This window comes from Zonotrichia leucophrys, chromosome 1A (genome assembly GCF_028769735.1).
Source record: "Zonotrichia leucophrys gambelii isolate GWCS_2022_RI chromosome 1A, RI_Zleu_2.0, whole genome shotgun sequence".
NCBI classification, from domain to species: domain Eukaryota; kingdom Metazoa; phylum Chordata; class Aves; order Passeriformes; family Passerellidae; genus Zonotrichia; species Zonotrichia leucophrys.
In genome coordinates, this window is record NC_088170.1 from 39,698,122 (window position 1) to 39,713,405 (window position 15,284).

General features: G+C 50.7%; 1 protein-coding gene across 3 annotated transcripts; it reads left to right on the forward strand.

The window, feature by feature from the left end:
* Nucleotides 1–1,784: 1,784 nt before the first annotated feature.
* On the forward strand, nt 1,785–7,309 carry SSTR3 (somatostatin receptor 3). 3 transcript variants are annotated; one of them, XM_064702452.1, is made up of 2 exons: nt 1,785–2,376; nt 5,447–7,309. In XM_064702452.1, exon 2 carries the CDS (start codon nt 5,507–5,509, stop codon nt 6,710–6,712), a length of 1,206 nt encoding a protein of 401 aa, XP_064558522.1. In that variant the 5' UTR covers nt 1,785–2,376; nt 5,447–5,506; the 3' UTR covers nt 6,713–7,309. The 3 variants fall into 3 exon arrangements, with proteins under 3 accessions (XP_064558522.1, XP_064558521.1, XP_064558523.1); XM_064702451.1 differs by having other exon boundaries at nt 1,786–2,547; XM_064702453.1 differs by lacking the exon at nt 1,785–2,376 and adding an exon at nt 4,519–4,711.
* The last annotated feature ends 7,975 nt before the right edge of the window (nt 7,310–15,284 follow it).

The window sequence follows — 15,284 nt, forward strand, 5'->3', positions numbered from 1 at the left end:
AGAGGAAGTGTTACAGGGTGGCTGCTACTGCCACTACTTGCAGGAGAGGGGAGGGCTCAGGGTGTGATGATTGGCACTGCAAAATCCTGCAGTCCTAGGAGGGCACAGAGAATCTGTGGAGGTGAGCCAGTTTACTGCTCCTGGATGCAGCAACACTTCTGAGCTTCAACGGCTGCTTCCTGCACTGAGGAGGAGCATTGGTGATGCCAGGTGCACCCAGACACAGGGAAGCTCCCGAAGTGCCCTGCTGCCAGGGAGATTTCTGCAGTTCCAATTCACAATCAGATCTGAATGAGGCAGTTAATTCAGTGATGTGACACATTTCCTACTGATACAGTTCAGAGCAACCCTTGGCAGGCACCCTGTGGCAGGGAGTTCCACAAATATCTGCACTGCACATGGGCTGCCGGATTAATTGCCCAGGCACCACCCAAAGGTAATACAAATTATGTCAGTGTAAGTCCAGAAGAGTAAAAATGAAGCCTCTGGTATGGGCATATACCTGTGAAAGGGTGAGGGACACAAAGTACTTGAAATGGTATCTAACCTCCTTTAAGCATCCTAAGCATGACTCAAAGCAATATATTCCCAGTGGTTTATTACTTCTCTCCAGTTTTGAAGCCTTGGCTTTTGCCTTTTCAGTCTGCCCCACCCCCTGTAACACACAGCAATGCATATGATGTGTATGAAACAAAATTCATGTATCTGCCTACCTGGGGAGGTGCACAGGCTGAGCTCTCCTCCCAGCACAATTTAAGCAGTTTGCACAGCCCCCCACTGGAGCTGAGGCAGAGAATGGGACACCTTAAAGCATTCAGGGAGTGATCTGGAGACCTGGAATTTGTGATGCAATGACTGTGTTTATGCAAGGTTAGCAGGACTGTGTAGAACTCTGCTGTTTCACGGCTGTTTCTTCTAACAAAGGAGCTTGGGGGCTTCGTCATGGTGCTACAGACACCTGCCCTGCCATGGCAAAGAAAACCTCTGGGTGCTACCCATGCCATTCCTTTCCCAATGAGGATTCCTCTCTCTTCTGTGTCTCCAGACAGCATTGTGGCCAAGTTCTGGCCTAAAGAGGCCTGGCAGCTTTGAAGTTCTGTACTGCCTTCATCAGCTCACCTTTGAGCAGCACTGGCTGCATATAAAGTTGCCGAAGTAGGTTTGGATGCCAGACCCTGGCGGTGTTGTGCTGGAAGAGATACTACTTTCTTTTGTTAAAGCTGGAATTTACCCTAGGGGCTCAAATGCTCACAATAGCAGTGCCAAATGTCAAGAACATGGTGATGCACAGTACAAGGAGTCACTGATGTTGGCTGGAGGGTGGGAAAGGGGGCGAGAATGACAGGGAAGACCTTTGTGCAGGGAATGGGATGGAAAATCCTTCATGGGACAACTGCTCTCACAAAGATTAATTTCTTTCTTAGATTCATTTCTTCTGGGTCTGTGCCTTCCAGCAGAAATTAAATTTGGTAGGAAAGCTTGGGGCTGTTAAACTGGAACATTTTCCCAATGAAGGTGCAAAAGACGAGAGATCATATATGGAGCCAAGGAATGAACAGGAAAGAGATGAAAGAGACAGTCCCCTATCTGCCCATCTGCCCTCATCTCCATCCATCTGGAGGTGCTCACAGGGCAGAACAGAAGGGAGAAGGGTCTGTGTGCTCAACATCTGCCCGATTTCTGAGCACCCTGCCAGACAGAAGGATTTGCTGTGTGCCTGCAGCTCTGAGCAGCACCAGTCCTGCCTTGCAAGACCTTTGGAACAGGGGCCCGTCTCCACGGTGCCCCTAGGAGAGCCGAGCCGAGTCGCCCCCTTCTGCCTGCCCCTCTCCCATCACATCGCTGCTCTCTGAATCCCTCTTTTCTTCCTCTCCCTCTTCCCCCCACTGTCCTCAGCTTCTTTTACCGCACTCCTCATTCCTTCATCCTCCCCTCTTCTGCGCTCCCCTCATCCCTCTGCCCATCTCCTTGCGCCTCCCTCTCCCGCTTTTATTCTCCATCCCGGTATCTCCCCCCGCTCATCTTTGTTCTCCTGCCCTGCCGTCCATCCCCTGCTTCTCCTCCTTCTCCTGCCGGTGTTTCCGTGCGTGGCACCCATTGGCTCCCTCTGCCCGAGCCCGCGGATGGCGGGGGCTGCGCGGGGCACGGACGCTGGGCCGCGGGGCTGAGGGGCCGCCACCCGCATCCCCTCCCGCGCCGGGCACGGCGGGGGCGATGGGCAAGCCCGGCCACAGGGACTCGAGCCTCCGGCAGCGCCCGGCGGGGCTCGCTCCCCACGGGAGCGCTTTGCTCGGTCGCGCTTGAGAAAGGGGAAGGGGAAAAGCATGACACGGATTCTCCGGGGGAAGCGGAGGAAAATGTGCATCCCGACGACATGTAAGTAGCCGGCGGCTCTGGCCGCTCTTCCCGGATGTCTCCCGCGGGCATGAGTCCACGCAGAAGTTAAGTCTGCAGTTCCAGAGAAGGAAACCTGCCGACCACCCCTCGCTCTCGACCCTCCAACTCTGCCAGTCCAGCCTGGTCCTTACGAGAGAGCTCAGCCCCGAGGTGAGACGGGAGAGTCCTGAGCTGGAGCAGGGCCGTGGGGAAACCGGGGGGACAGGAGGGGAGGGGGTCAAGAGAGGTGGTGCAGGTTATTTGGCTGCGTTGTCCCTCCCAGCTGCTATTCATGGTTTGTTACCAGGACTAGGCTCAGCTTTCAGCATCCACCTCCTCCTCTCATTCAATGCAGAAATATATATATATATATATATATATATATATATATATATATACTTATCTTTTTCAACCTAAGGAAAGAAGTAGTGCCAATTTCCCATCTCCTGCTACCTCTCTGCCTTCTTCCTGCTCTCCAGCTGCATGAACCAGGCATATCCTGGTAGCACCTGTTAGAGGATCCCAAGCCTCTTGCAACAGGTGCTGTGCACATCAGGAACCGATCCAAGAGGATGCCAGCACACTGTCAGTCTGAGGCCAGCGTTCCTCACCAACTCCTGCCTATGCATGTGCTGCCAAAGCCACCAGCAGAGTGGACCCAGACTAGATGGAGCACTGGTGCCCAGTGTTTTTCCTGCCAAACTAGCCAAAATGTGTGACATGGCATTTGAGCTGGTCCATGGTACTTGACAAAGTTAGAATGGCAGCAACAGACTGCACCTGCTTAAAGATCAAGTTTCTCCTCTGCAGCTGCCTGAGCAGGAAAATGAGTTAATAGGAAATCCATGCTTTTTGTTGCACATCTTAGCATTTTTAATAGGGCTTCCGAAGCTACCCTGAAGCTGGATTTACTGTGTTGTTAAACAACACTCTGAACAGCTGGCTTTGAGGTCTGGACCCCAGACGCTTCTCCAAATGCTTTAGAGCTCAACCAGAAGTATCTCCATCCATATTTGGTATTTGTAAGGCTCCAAATGTTTGGCCTTGTTCTTCTTTAAACTCTTTTGCATGCAGGAGGAAAGTGCAAAGAGATTCCTGTCTATGTGATCATCTTTCAGAAGGTCATCCTTTTATGAACATACTGTTCTGGCTTCTGCCACCTTTTGTGGGGATCTTTGTCCCTAGACAAGTCATTGCCCTCCTCTTTTCTCCAACAAGTGATTTGTGTCACTAGAACAGAATTGGAAAAAATATCAGAGGAAACAGCCTTTAACTTAGAGTTTCAAATCACTTCCTATTCGGCTCATTCAGTGCAGCCACTCATGATGTGTGGGACTGTAGGACCCCATGAGATGGGCTTCTGTCAGGACAGTGTGTCACAGCCCAAGGCACCTGGAAATTTTAAAAAAATCTAAACAATCTCAGTCCTTCAAAGCTCAAATGCTCTAAAGCAGGAAACATTTATACAATAGCTGGTAGAAATGGCCTTAAGACATAGTTGCTCAACTGTGTTTTTATGGAGCCTCTCAGATGAGGTTCCTTCAGTGTAAAATTTAATACATCTGTGGGGTCTATTGGGTTTGCCTGTCTGGTGTCCAAGGAATCCTAAAGCTCAGGTCTCCCCTAGGGTTTCCAGAACTTGGAATGGCATCTACAAAACAAACAAACAAACAAACAAACAAACAAGTAACAAAAACCCAACCAAACAAAAAACCTCCAAATACTGTAATATTAGACATTTGTGAAGAAAGTTGTGGTGCTACAGAAAATCACATCTGCAAGAAAATTCTCTGGAGTGTCTCTGGCCTCCTGAAAGTAGTTAAGGTTGGGAGTTCTTTCCTTTGGTATCCCCAGTTTTAATTTGAATAGAGAAGAAGCTTCAGAGCCCTAAGAGATTTGTTGAGATGTGAAAAGGTGAGCCTTAATGTCCCCATTCACTTCCACCAAGTCATCTTCCCTTCCAAGGACCTAATTCAGAGGGACATCCCTGTCAGTCCCCACCTCCAGAAATTTTTCCAGAGCTGGAGTAATCCTGAAAGAAACACAAATCTCCCCTGCGTTAGGTTTCCAGGGTGTCTCTGGTCCACAGTATGTGCTGGGCTCTGTGTTTCACATATGGAGCCCTGACAAAAGGCACATCCATCCCTTAACTGTCCCTTCTCTCCCTGCAGCTCCTCTCCAGTGTCAGCAGCGAGCTGGTGGTGGATGGAGAGCTTGTTTGCTCAAGGCTGTCTCTGAGTGAGCCGAGTGCTGTTTCCATGCCAAACCCTCGCGTGACACACACTGGGCTCTTCAGCTTAGAGAGGCTGGGACGCTGCTTTGGTGCTGCAAACAGGTGGGGCAGGCAAAGCCTCTGCCATTAGCAGTGTGTTGCAGCGTGCAGAAGGAGAGGGAGAGAGTGGCAGGGAGAACAGAAGAAAAAGAGACAAGGGGGATCTGGACCGATCCCTCTTGGTGTAGCCAAAATTATCTTTCTTTTACTCTCAAACTGGCATAACACAAACCAACTGCCCTTCAGCTCAGGTGCTGAGCTAAGCCTCTCTGCTTGGATTGAAAGTGCTTTTCCTTCTCCTGTGAGGCTAACAATAACCTGGCCAGTCCAAAAAGAGCTTCAGCAAGCAGGAGAATAAATACTCAGAGAATAGGAAAGTCAGAGTTGGAAAGGCACTTAGTCAATGGATGTTTTTCCCTCTTTTGCTTGTAAAGCACCTGCCACTCATAAATGAGAACCAAGCCCCTGGTGACCGTGTCCTCAGTATTGGATCCATTAGCAGAAAATGAAAACTTTCCCTGTCCTTATGCTAGTCTGTGTTTCTTTCTCCAGAGGATCTTTTGCTAGAGGAGAGGCCCACATTGAGCCATGTCCCCGTTTGTCCCTCCATGTGCACTGTGCCTTGCAGGCCTAGATGGGTTTGATATTGTCCTAGATTTTCCAGCATCTGCTAGCATCCACAAACTCCCCTTGATTTCCCATTCCTATACCTAACACATAGTTAATGTGATGATTTTACCTGTGGCTTGTTCAGCTGTCATATCCCCGGTATCAATGTTTTTTTTCTCTTCCCTTCAGCTCCAGATTGCTAACTGATCCTGCAAGGACACTGCCCCTGCCCTCTTCCCTGCCTCTGCTATGGACACTTCTGCTTTTAGCCTCCCCACGCCAGCAGTGTTGGAGGAAGGGAATGCCTCCAGTAGCTGGGCAGGCTTCACTATCCCCAACAGCTCCTCCACTGTCAGCCCTGGTGTAGTTGTCAGCGGCGTCCTCATCCCCGTGGTCTACCTCATTGTCTGTGTGGTGGGGCTGGCTGGGAATTCCCTGGTCATTTATGTGGTCCTACGGCACTCTGTCAGCGAGTCGGTGACCAACGTGTACATCTTGAACCTGGCCCTGGCTGATGAGCTCTTCATGCTGGGCCTGCCCTTCCTGGCTGCACAAAATGCCCTGTCCTACTGGCCATTTGGCTCTTTCATGTGCCGCCTGGTGATGGCTGTGGATGCCATCAACCAGTTCACCAGCATCTTCTGCCTGACAGTGATGAGTGTTGACCGCTACCTGGCTGTGGTCCACCCCGGAAAGTCCTCCAAATGGAGGACAGCACGGGTGGCCAAGGCCGTGAGTGTAACTGTGTGGGTGCTGTCTTCCATAGTGGTGCTGCCCGTGGTTGTCTTCTCAGATGTCCCTTTAGGGATGAGTACATGCCACATCCAGTGGCCAGAGCCTGCCTCGGTGTGGAGAGCTGGCTTCATCGTCTACACTGCCACCCTGGGCTTCTTTGGACCACTGCTGGTGATTTGTCTCTGCTATCTCCTGATTGTAGTGAAGGTTCGCTCCTCCGGCAGGCGGGTGAGGGCTCTGTCCTCCAAGCACAAGCTTTCAGAGCGCAGAGTGACCCGCATGGTGGTGACTGTGGTGGCCGTCTTCGTCCTTTGCTGGCTTCCCTTCTATGTCCTCAACATAATCAATGTTGTGTGCCCGCTGCCGGAGGAGCCATCCCTCTTTGGAGTCTACTTCCTTGTGGTGGTGCTGCCATATGCCAACAGCTGCGCCAACCCCATCATCTATGGCTTCCTCTCCTACCGCTTCCAGCAGGGCTTCCGCAGGGCCATCTTCAGGCCTTCCCGCCGAGTCCAGAGCCAGGAGGTGCCAGCATGCCCCCCTGAGAAGATCGATGACGAAAGGGAAGAGGGTGAGATCAGCAAGATCACCAGGAATGGAAATGGCAGGCAGGAGCACCCTCTAAGCAGTGGGGAAGGAAAAAGCAATGAGCAAAAACCACTCCCCGAGGAGCCTGCGGGATGCGAAAAGAGCAGCAAGTTGCATGTCAGCTATTTATGATGAAAGGGGTGGTAAGATACATCGGGACATGGGATCCCCTTCACCTTCACTACTTCCAAAGGCAATGGGAGATGATACAAGGGAATAATAAAGTCCAAGAGTAGCCTTAAAGATGAATAGGGCCCCATGATCTTGTGGAAGAAGCAAGGCATTGTTCTTGGCTTGGAAGAGACACCTGAGGTGTGTGTGGTACCAGTGTTACCAGAAATTGGTAAAAAATAAAACCTCCCTAACACTAATGTAGCATTCAGAAGCAGGTATTCTTTATTTGGCTGGATGCACGAGGGGATATCTCCTTCAAAATATCATGCATGCTGAGTACAAAAAAGCTCCCATTTATGTACTATATTTTACATACATGCTCATTAATTTTCCCAGTATAAACATACATATGATATTAATTTCCCCAAAACCATCAATGTATTTTCCCTCTCCTTTACACATGTATTCTTCTGTCATGGGAGTCTTTTGGTGGTCCCCTATGGCTGGTGACCCCAAAGTCATACCTGACTGCCTGGTGAACTGGTAAAAGTTGGCATAACTGGGCTGGTTGCTTTTGAGTTCTTCTTTCTACAGAATAAACATTGTGCAGCTCCATAGGCCATGGCTTTTGAAGAATAAGCATCGTATTTGCCACCAGGAGCAAATGATTTTTCATCTGGCAACACCAGGTAAAGAGCAGACTGCATTTAGGGAGAGCTGAAGAGGTGATGGGCACTGGGAGTACAGAGAAACAAGGTCAGCCCTAGAGTGGTGATCTGCCCTTAGGTGATCCAGCTTTGGAGGGCATAGGCTGCCATCTCATGGTGGCACCTTGAGGAAGTCCCCAGATGGCATATACCACATGTAGGCAACCCAGTGCCTTGACTTATAAACATGAGAAATGGTCTGCCTTAAAAGATGAACAGGAAAGAGAAATGTCTGCAGCAAAGATATACTAGCCAGTTGCATGCATGGCTGGCCCTCTCTAGTTCTTCAAAAAGTATTGGGAACAGATTTCCTGCCTGTGGTGGTCTGGCTGGAGACCACTGACTGCTCAAAACCTCCTCTTTCTTTTCAGAGCTCTTATGGACTCTGGGCAGGATGACGAGACTTACCTGGGAGAAAAAGTTCGATAATTTCTTTCCTACACTCCACATTCCTCAGGGTTCTCCTGGTGCCTCTGCACTCTGGTGGGAGGTGTAACAAGGGTAGAGAAGAAGACAATGAGACATGAGTTGGAGGCAGCATTTCTTTCCTTCTCCTTAAGCTTTACTATAAATAAAGAAAAAGCCTTTGGACTTGGAAGGCCAGATAGGCAAAACTGTTCTATGTGTTTAGGGAAGGGAGCACTATAGATTTGGCTCTCCTGAGAATAAAAAATGTCTTTGAGCTGAGTCAATCTCCGTACAGAGTCATGTTTTGCTGGCACAGGAGGTGAAGGCAGCTCTCAGTACAGGATGGGGGCAGGAAGCAGACAGAGGTCAGGGGATCTCCAGTGTGTCAGAGCTGTGGTTGTAAAGACTCGGAGCAATACTAGGAACCAATTTATCCTGTAGGAAGTGGTAGAGTATTTGGCCCAGAATGGTGAACAAATGATGTGTGCGTGTGCATGTGCACAAAGGTAGCTGTAGGCAAAACTTTGTTCCCTGGACTGTACATGTAGGGGGCTGGCTGAAGAGGATCAGAGACCAAGGAGTCAGGGCTGGTGGGAGGCTGGTGCCAGTCCTGGGCACTGATGCTCATCTGCTGGGGGTGTGCACATGTGTGCAGGGGTACCTAAGGGGGTGTGCATGTGTGTAAGTGTACACAAACACAGGTGAGAGAGTGTGTTTATGTAATTGCAGGATGTGTAAGTACAGATGTGAGTGCTTGGATAAGAGCTGGAGAGCAAATGTGCTGCTGTGGGGTTGGATGAGTGCTTGTTCCTGCACACTGCTTGTTGGAGGGAAGTCGTGGATGGGCCCATCTGAGTGTGCAGGCTAGAGGAGCAGCACTGTACAAGGGTGGGTGGGATGAAGGTCTCCCTCTCCACTTTGGCTTCATTCCTGCAGCTCTGCTAAAATGTCTGTTGAATATAAAATGTCTGTAAAAATTACTTTTAACTTCTCCATGAATGCGGTTGCTAAGTTACAGCCACTGAAATGACCCTCATACCACAGCCCTTTGGGCAGTTTTCTCTAAAAACAATATTGAGAAAGGGGAAGGAGGGACGCACCAGAAGGACACACACTTCCCTGAGGTCAGGAGATGTTGCAAGAGGTCACTTGTGGAAGGTCAATTATGGGAGATAGCTGGGTAATGGAAAGATGTCTCACAGGTCACTCGAGAAAAGGTAAGAGAAGGGAAGGAGTGGCATGGGGTTGGGTGTGCTGGGACAGAAGCCAAAAGTCCTGGACTGGGAAGTAGAACAAGCTGCAGCAGCTGAGGATCATGGGAACAGAACCACTTTATAAGGAAGCAAGAGTCAAGGTCATGCAAAGGCAATGTGAGAAGGCCTGGCAGGCCTCAGAACTGTGTTCTGCAGTGCAGGACACCCAACTTTGGAAAAGGAAAGTCACAGGATGTCAGATGAACAGACATCTCCTAGCCAGGTGAGAGAGCAGAGGAAGGGTAGGCAGGGACTGCAGACATAACCAACCAAAACACATTCAGCTGTGCTCTCAGCCACTGGTACTGCCACCACCTCCACAACAATGATTGTCCCCTGAAATCCTACATCCTCATGTTTCCTCTTTAAGCCTGGGATGGTGGTGCCAAGCTGTCCATGCCTGCAGGCTCAGCCTCAGGAGCTGAGCTGCCTGCCAGACCACACAGGAACTGCTCAGCTGCCCTTACAGCACCCACCTGAGCACGGGCAGTCAGACACCCAGGAGTGCAGGCTCAGCTCATGGGGAAAAGAAAGAGCTTAGTAGCCAGTTTCTATCTTCTGCTATGTCTTTACATCTTTTTCTCCTTCAATCCGTGCATCAGCTTCCCACACCATGGGCCCCAGTCAGAAAAGCAGCCAAACTATTCATGGGCGTGGGATAAAGTTTGTTGGACTAAAAAAAGCCTCTGGTTTAGCTTCTTGGGGAGCTCCTGCTACATCCATTGGATGCAACACGACCAAGAAATCCTGCCAGAATAAGGGTGGACTGCCAAAGCTTCTGCTTCTATAAGGGGCAGCAAGTGATGGAAAGATTAAAAGGGCTGACAACCAAATGGTCAGATAGATGGACAACACAGCACTTCAGACTCCAGTCTGTGTTGCTCCTTTTGCAGAGAGAGCAGAGCCAGGTGAGTGCTGGACTCCCCTACAAGAGCAATCCCTGCAGGACAGAGCAGAGATTGTATTGTATGAGGAGCTTGTAACATTGCTTGTGGTTGATGACCAGGCACTGAAGAAGACATGTGGCTGTGATCAAGGACCTTGCAGGAGGCAGTTCAGGAGGATGGGGGCAAATATAGGTTGGGTTTCCTTATCCATGGAGTGGCAGCCCAGCTGCTGTGGGGAGATGGGGGGAGTTCCCCAGCTGCCAACACACTTAACAGAGACAGTCTCCTTCACCACCACACTGAGCTGAGACTTCATTTCACATGCCTTTGCAGCTCCATCTGCTGCAAATCACCATTCAAGAAACTCTGTCGACTGGTTGGCTTCTTAAAATACCAACATTCCTTAAGAGCCCAAGCACTGCGATGCCAGTACCAAGCAAGCGTGCCAAGGAGACATCATTTTGACACACGGAATCTGAGCTCCCACCAAGGCAGCTCTGCAGGGCAGCCTGCTGGGGCAAACAAAATGTGTTCCAGGGAGATCTGCAAAAAAAAAAAAAAAAAACCCCAACAACTGGAGATCTTTAGATTAAATAGGGGTTTAAAAGAAAAGAGACACAAGCATCACGTTTTTCTGTCTTGTGTTTTCTTCGCCCCCCTAGGCTGTATCCTGCTTTGCAGTGACAAATTAGGGAAACAAAAATGAAGATGAACAGAAAATAAGACTGGGGGAGGGGAAGGAAAAGGTATTTCTTTTCCAAAATTCAAGAGGAGAAAATGAATGCCACAAAAAAATTTCAAACAATCACCACTGATTTAAAGGCTGGTTTTCATAGGAACAGGCATTTGGAACGATGATCAGGAGGTCACTGTCTCCTGACCCCTGCTCTTTCCTCAGCACTGTCTCCCTGTTGGTGAATCCCCAGAGTTGTCTGTGGTAATGGCATTAATCTGACTGCCCTTGTGATCCCTCTCCTTCTCCTTAACGATGCTGTGGTTGGCCCTGGGCAGCCCAGAGGCCATGGGGACCATGTGCAGTGGCTAAATGAAAGTCTGGAAGTGTTCAGGGGGGATTTGCTCCAGTCAGCTATGGAAAAGTGCTTTTCTATTCTGGGTGCAGAGACACAGAGATAAGGGCTTCATCAAGCCCTGTGCTGCACAAAAGGTTTCATTCTTGTCACGTAGTAATCAGAGCTGCAAGACTAGAAAGGGCTGCAATGATTTCAGCAGCATTGTGCAATCCTCTTCCCAGCAAACGTGTGATTGGAGATGGGGTGATAGAGACATGGGGACCCCATTCTGTCAGAGAGTTTGTGCACACACGTCAGAGCCCACAAGAGCAGATAGAGAGAGGCATTGGTGTGTGCTGTGCATGCATGCATGCATGCAAATGAGTGTTTATTGCATTATTGCATGCCTGTGTGTGTGTGTGTGTGCACATAGATGTGTATAAACATACAGACATGTTCATGCCATGCACGGATTCAAGCACATATGTGTGTGCATGAGACCATATGGGGCCACCCACAGAGGTGCCCACACACCCAGACCTCTGTGTGTTGCTCAGCCTAAGCAATAACGCCAAGAACTCAGCACATTCACCTTAATGCAATAGGCTCAGGCTGGGAGGGGGCAGCTGCGCCTTGCCAAGGGCCCTCCACACACACAACACACACACACACAAACATACACACACCCACACACACACATACACACAAACATACACACACCAAACCCAAACATACATACACACAAACATACACACGCCAAACCAAATCACACAACAGTGGTCTGGAGCAGCTGCTGACCCACTCAGTGTGGCCTTTCTGCCGTGCAGTGGATATTCAGTAGGAAAACTGGAAGGGTGTTGAATGGTGATGGCAGAGGGGCTCCAGTGTGGAGAACCGAGGGTGTGTTTCCAGGCTGCTACCAGCACAGCCCACACATAATGTCATTCGAAGCTGTTGTTAGGGAGCCGCTGTATTTGTCATCAGCAGGGAATCACAGCAGCTCAGATCAGGCAACAGCAAAACTGTCCAGGTCATGTTCTGCTTTCTGCTGTTGGAACAAGGGGGTGTGTGGAGGGGGCAGGAAGCATTGTTGTAATGGAGTAGCCTACAGAGAAAAGAGACAGGGGAATAGAAAAAGGGAAAACACCTTTCAAAAGAAGATGCTCCTAGCTCTCCCGAGGATCTGACAGAGAATTGAAATGCTTTATCTGCTCGAAGGAGTGGAAAATATGCAAATATTTGCTCATGAAAAATTGCTGTTCTTTGCCTTCCCAAGCATAAACGATGCAAACGCCACACACCACGCAGCCGGCTCACGCAGATCTCGCACTCGGCGCGTCATGCACAAACAGACACAGAGCCAGTGCGTCAATGCAGCCGGGCAAGGACACGTGCAGCAGCCTGCTCTCCGTGACAAACAGGCCCGCGGGGCACGGCAGTACGGATGCCTCGACTGGCAATCAGGGCCCGGGGAGGCAGCGCCCCGCCGCGCTCCCCGCCGTGCCGGCAGCCGGAGCGGACGCGGAGCTGCGGGCGGAGGGGACGCGAGAGCCCGTCCCGGTGCTGCCCTGCTCCTGGGCGCGGGGGACACCGCCGGGGGACACGCAGCAGGGCGGGAGGGCAGGGCGAGGGATGCGGGGCGGGGGATGCGAGGATACGGGGATACGGGGCGGGGGATGCAGGGCGGGGGTGCGGGGATACGGGCGCTGCGCGGCGCGTCCTGCAGAGGGGGATCGGACACCGGCCGGCAGCGGCTCCTGCCCTGCTCACCGGGGCTGCCAAGCGGCGCTGGAGCCTCTCCGTGTTAACCCCCCGGTGTCAGACATCCGCAGGGACCTGTGCACTCGCAGCACAGAGAGACACCTGTGTCCTGGGCTGCATCAAACGAAACGTGGCAAGCACGTCTTGCCATCTTCTCCTCTCTGGTGATACTCCATCTGGAGTGCTGCATCTTAGCCTGGGAGCCCCAATATAGGAAGGACATGGACATATTGGAGCAGGTCCAAGATGACATTAATGAAGATAGAGGGCTGGAGCATCTGTCCTCTGAAGACAAGTTGAGAGAATTGGGGTTGTTAGCCTGGAGAAGAGAAGGGTCCATGGAGATCTTATAGTCCCTTCCAGCACCTAACAGGAGACTACAGGAAAGCTGGAGAGGGACCTTTCACAATGGCATGTAGTAATAGGACAAAGGGGAATGGCTTTAAAATGAAGGAGGCCAGGGTTAGATTAGATATGAGGAAGAAATTGTTCACTGTGAGGGTGGTGAGGCACTGGCACAGGTTGCCCAAAGACACTGTGGCTGCCCCATCCCTGGCAGCATTCAAGGCCAGGCTTTGAGCAACCTGATCTACTGGAACATGTCTCTGCCCATGGCAGGGGGCTTGGAATTAGATAATCTTGAAGGTCTTTTCCAACCCAAACCATCTTGTGATTCTATAATTCTGTCATGTCAGTGTGGTTCCCTTAGCAGAAAGCACCCCTCACAGATCCAAGATTTTGTGAGCTCTTAAACACCAGCTTCCTTGCCCATCCACCTGTCCTCTCATGCCCCACCACCCCCTCCTCCCTGCACAAAGATTTTGTTTCTTTGGTGAGAAAGCTCATGGCTATCTCTGAAGAAAGTTTTCTCACCCAAACCGCTGTGCAACTTTCTCAGCACTCCCTGTGAGAGCTGATATGCCCTGAGCAGTGATCTGCTGTTGATAAGTGGTACGGGCAGGTCGAGGAGGGGGTTGCATAGAAGAAAGTGGTGAAAGAGTAAAATCTTCTGGGTCTACACAGGAGCGGATAGGAGGAAGGGGCCTTCAGGTGCATGTAGATTCTGAGAAACAGAAGGCAGCAGGCTTGCCTGAAGGTTATTTTTAAGAACTGGTTCAAACAGGCTACAATGTCACCTGGTATCTCCCACCCAGCCAAGCTGCTGGATCTAGATGTTCACAAAGCAGCAAACTCTTCCTGCAACTTCCTTGTTGCAGTAGGGATAGTCCTTGTAGTTATATGCCAGAGCCTGGGGTGGATACCAGCACCGTTCCTTGGTCTCACAGGCAGGGTCACAAGGCCAGGGTAATAGAGATGGGACACTCAAGTTGGAAAAGCTGCTGATGGGGAGAGGGGCAGCCTGGGTGATGCTGTGAGGCATCTCCAGCTGATGCAGCTTGTGAGCCAGTGTCTGACTCCCTCCCTGCTCAGCTGCGTCACACAAGGACTGGCTGCGGGGGCACTGGGATGTAGGAGACAAGCTCACACTTTCATGCTCAGTATTGGAGACTGCCAGGTCTAGCAATGAGTGCAGGTGAGGCTCTTCAAGCTGCTCCTCAGCCACGTGGCATTTCAGCAATGCACAGCAAAAAGAAAAAAAAAAAAAAAAAAAAAAGCAGAGTCTTTGCCAGGCCTTGATCTCTGTGTGAGACAGGCCAGGCCGCCAAGCAGCACACAGCAGAAATCCCTGCTGGCAGAAGTGCCTTCAAACTCAGCAGCAGCCTGCATAAAGCCAGGGAACGTGTCATTTCTACTTGGTCCAGGCTCCACATGGGCAGAAGTCTAAAGAGAAATGTAGCCATGCAGCAGACATCGAATAACTCTGCCCATCCTTAGAGACGTAGAAAGTATTCTAAGCCAGTAATTTTGAACCATGCTGGTGCTCTTGAGTAACACAGGCTGGCTGTTGCACAAGCCCTGTGCACAGACGTGGAGTCCCCAGGCTGGAAAAGATTCATCTAATCATAGAATCACAGAATAGTTTGAGCTTGAAAGGACCTTTAAAGGTCATCTATTCTTCCCAGCCTCTTCTGCTGCCTGGCCAGAGATGATCAGCGATCCTGATACAGCAGAGTGACAGCTGCTGTTACAGGATAACCCGAGGGCACCACAAATTACTGAAGCAAAAAACCACACTGGCACCTTTTAAAGTGTCAGGTGCACCCCTCCCCAATTACAGGCACTATGGAAGGGCAAGGCAAAGCCACCCAGGAGCAGCCAGGCTGGGGTGGAGAGGAGGCAAGTGCAGAGCAGGGCTGCTGATCCCTTCCCAGCTCTTGAAACACATGTGAGCTCTCTCCAAGGGTAGTAACAGCAGTAGCCAAAAGCCTGAACTTTGCTTCCAGAAGGAATCAGCTGTTGAGCTGAGCAAATTGTGATGCTGTGCAGGGTGGGTGGAAGAAGGGAGGGAGGAAGGGAGGGAAGAAGGGAGAGAGGGAGGGAGAGCCAAGCCTGACACGGGCCAGAGCAGGAGGGGAGGCACTCACAAAGCCTTGGAGGCAGGATGGAAAAGACAGTAATTACATAAGAGCACTTGGCGAGCATCTGGCTGGAGTCAGCTGGGC

What these genes read in the sequence shown, in the direction of transcription:
- SSTR3 (XM_064702452.1), top strand. Translation starts at nt 5,507, where the DNA reads ATGGACACTTCTGCTTTTAGCCTCCCCACGCCAGCAGTGTTGGAGGAA.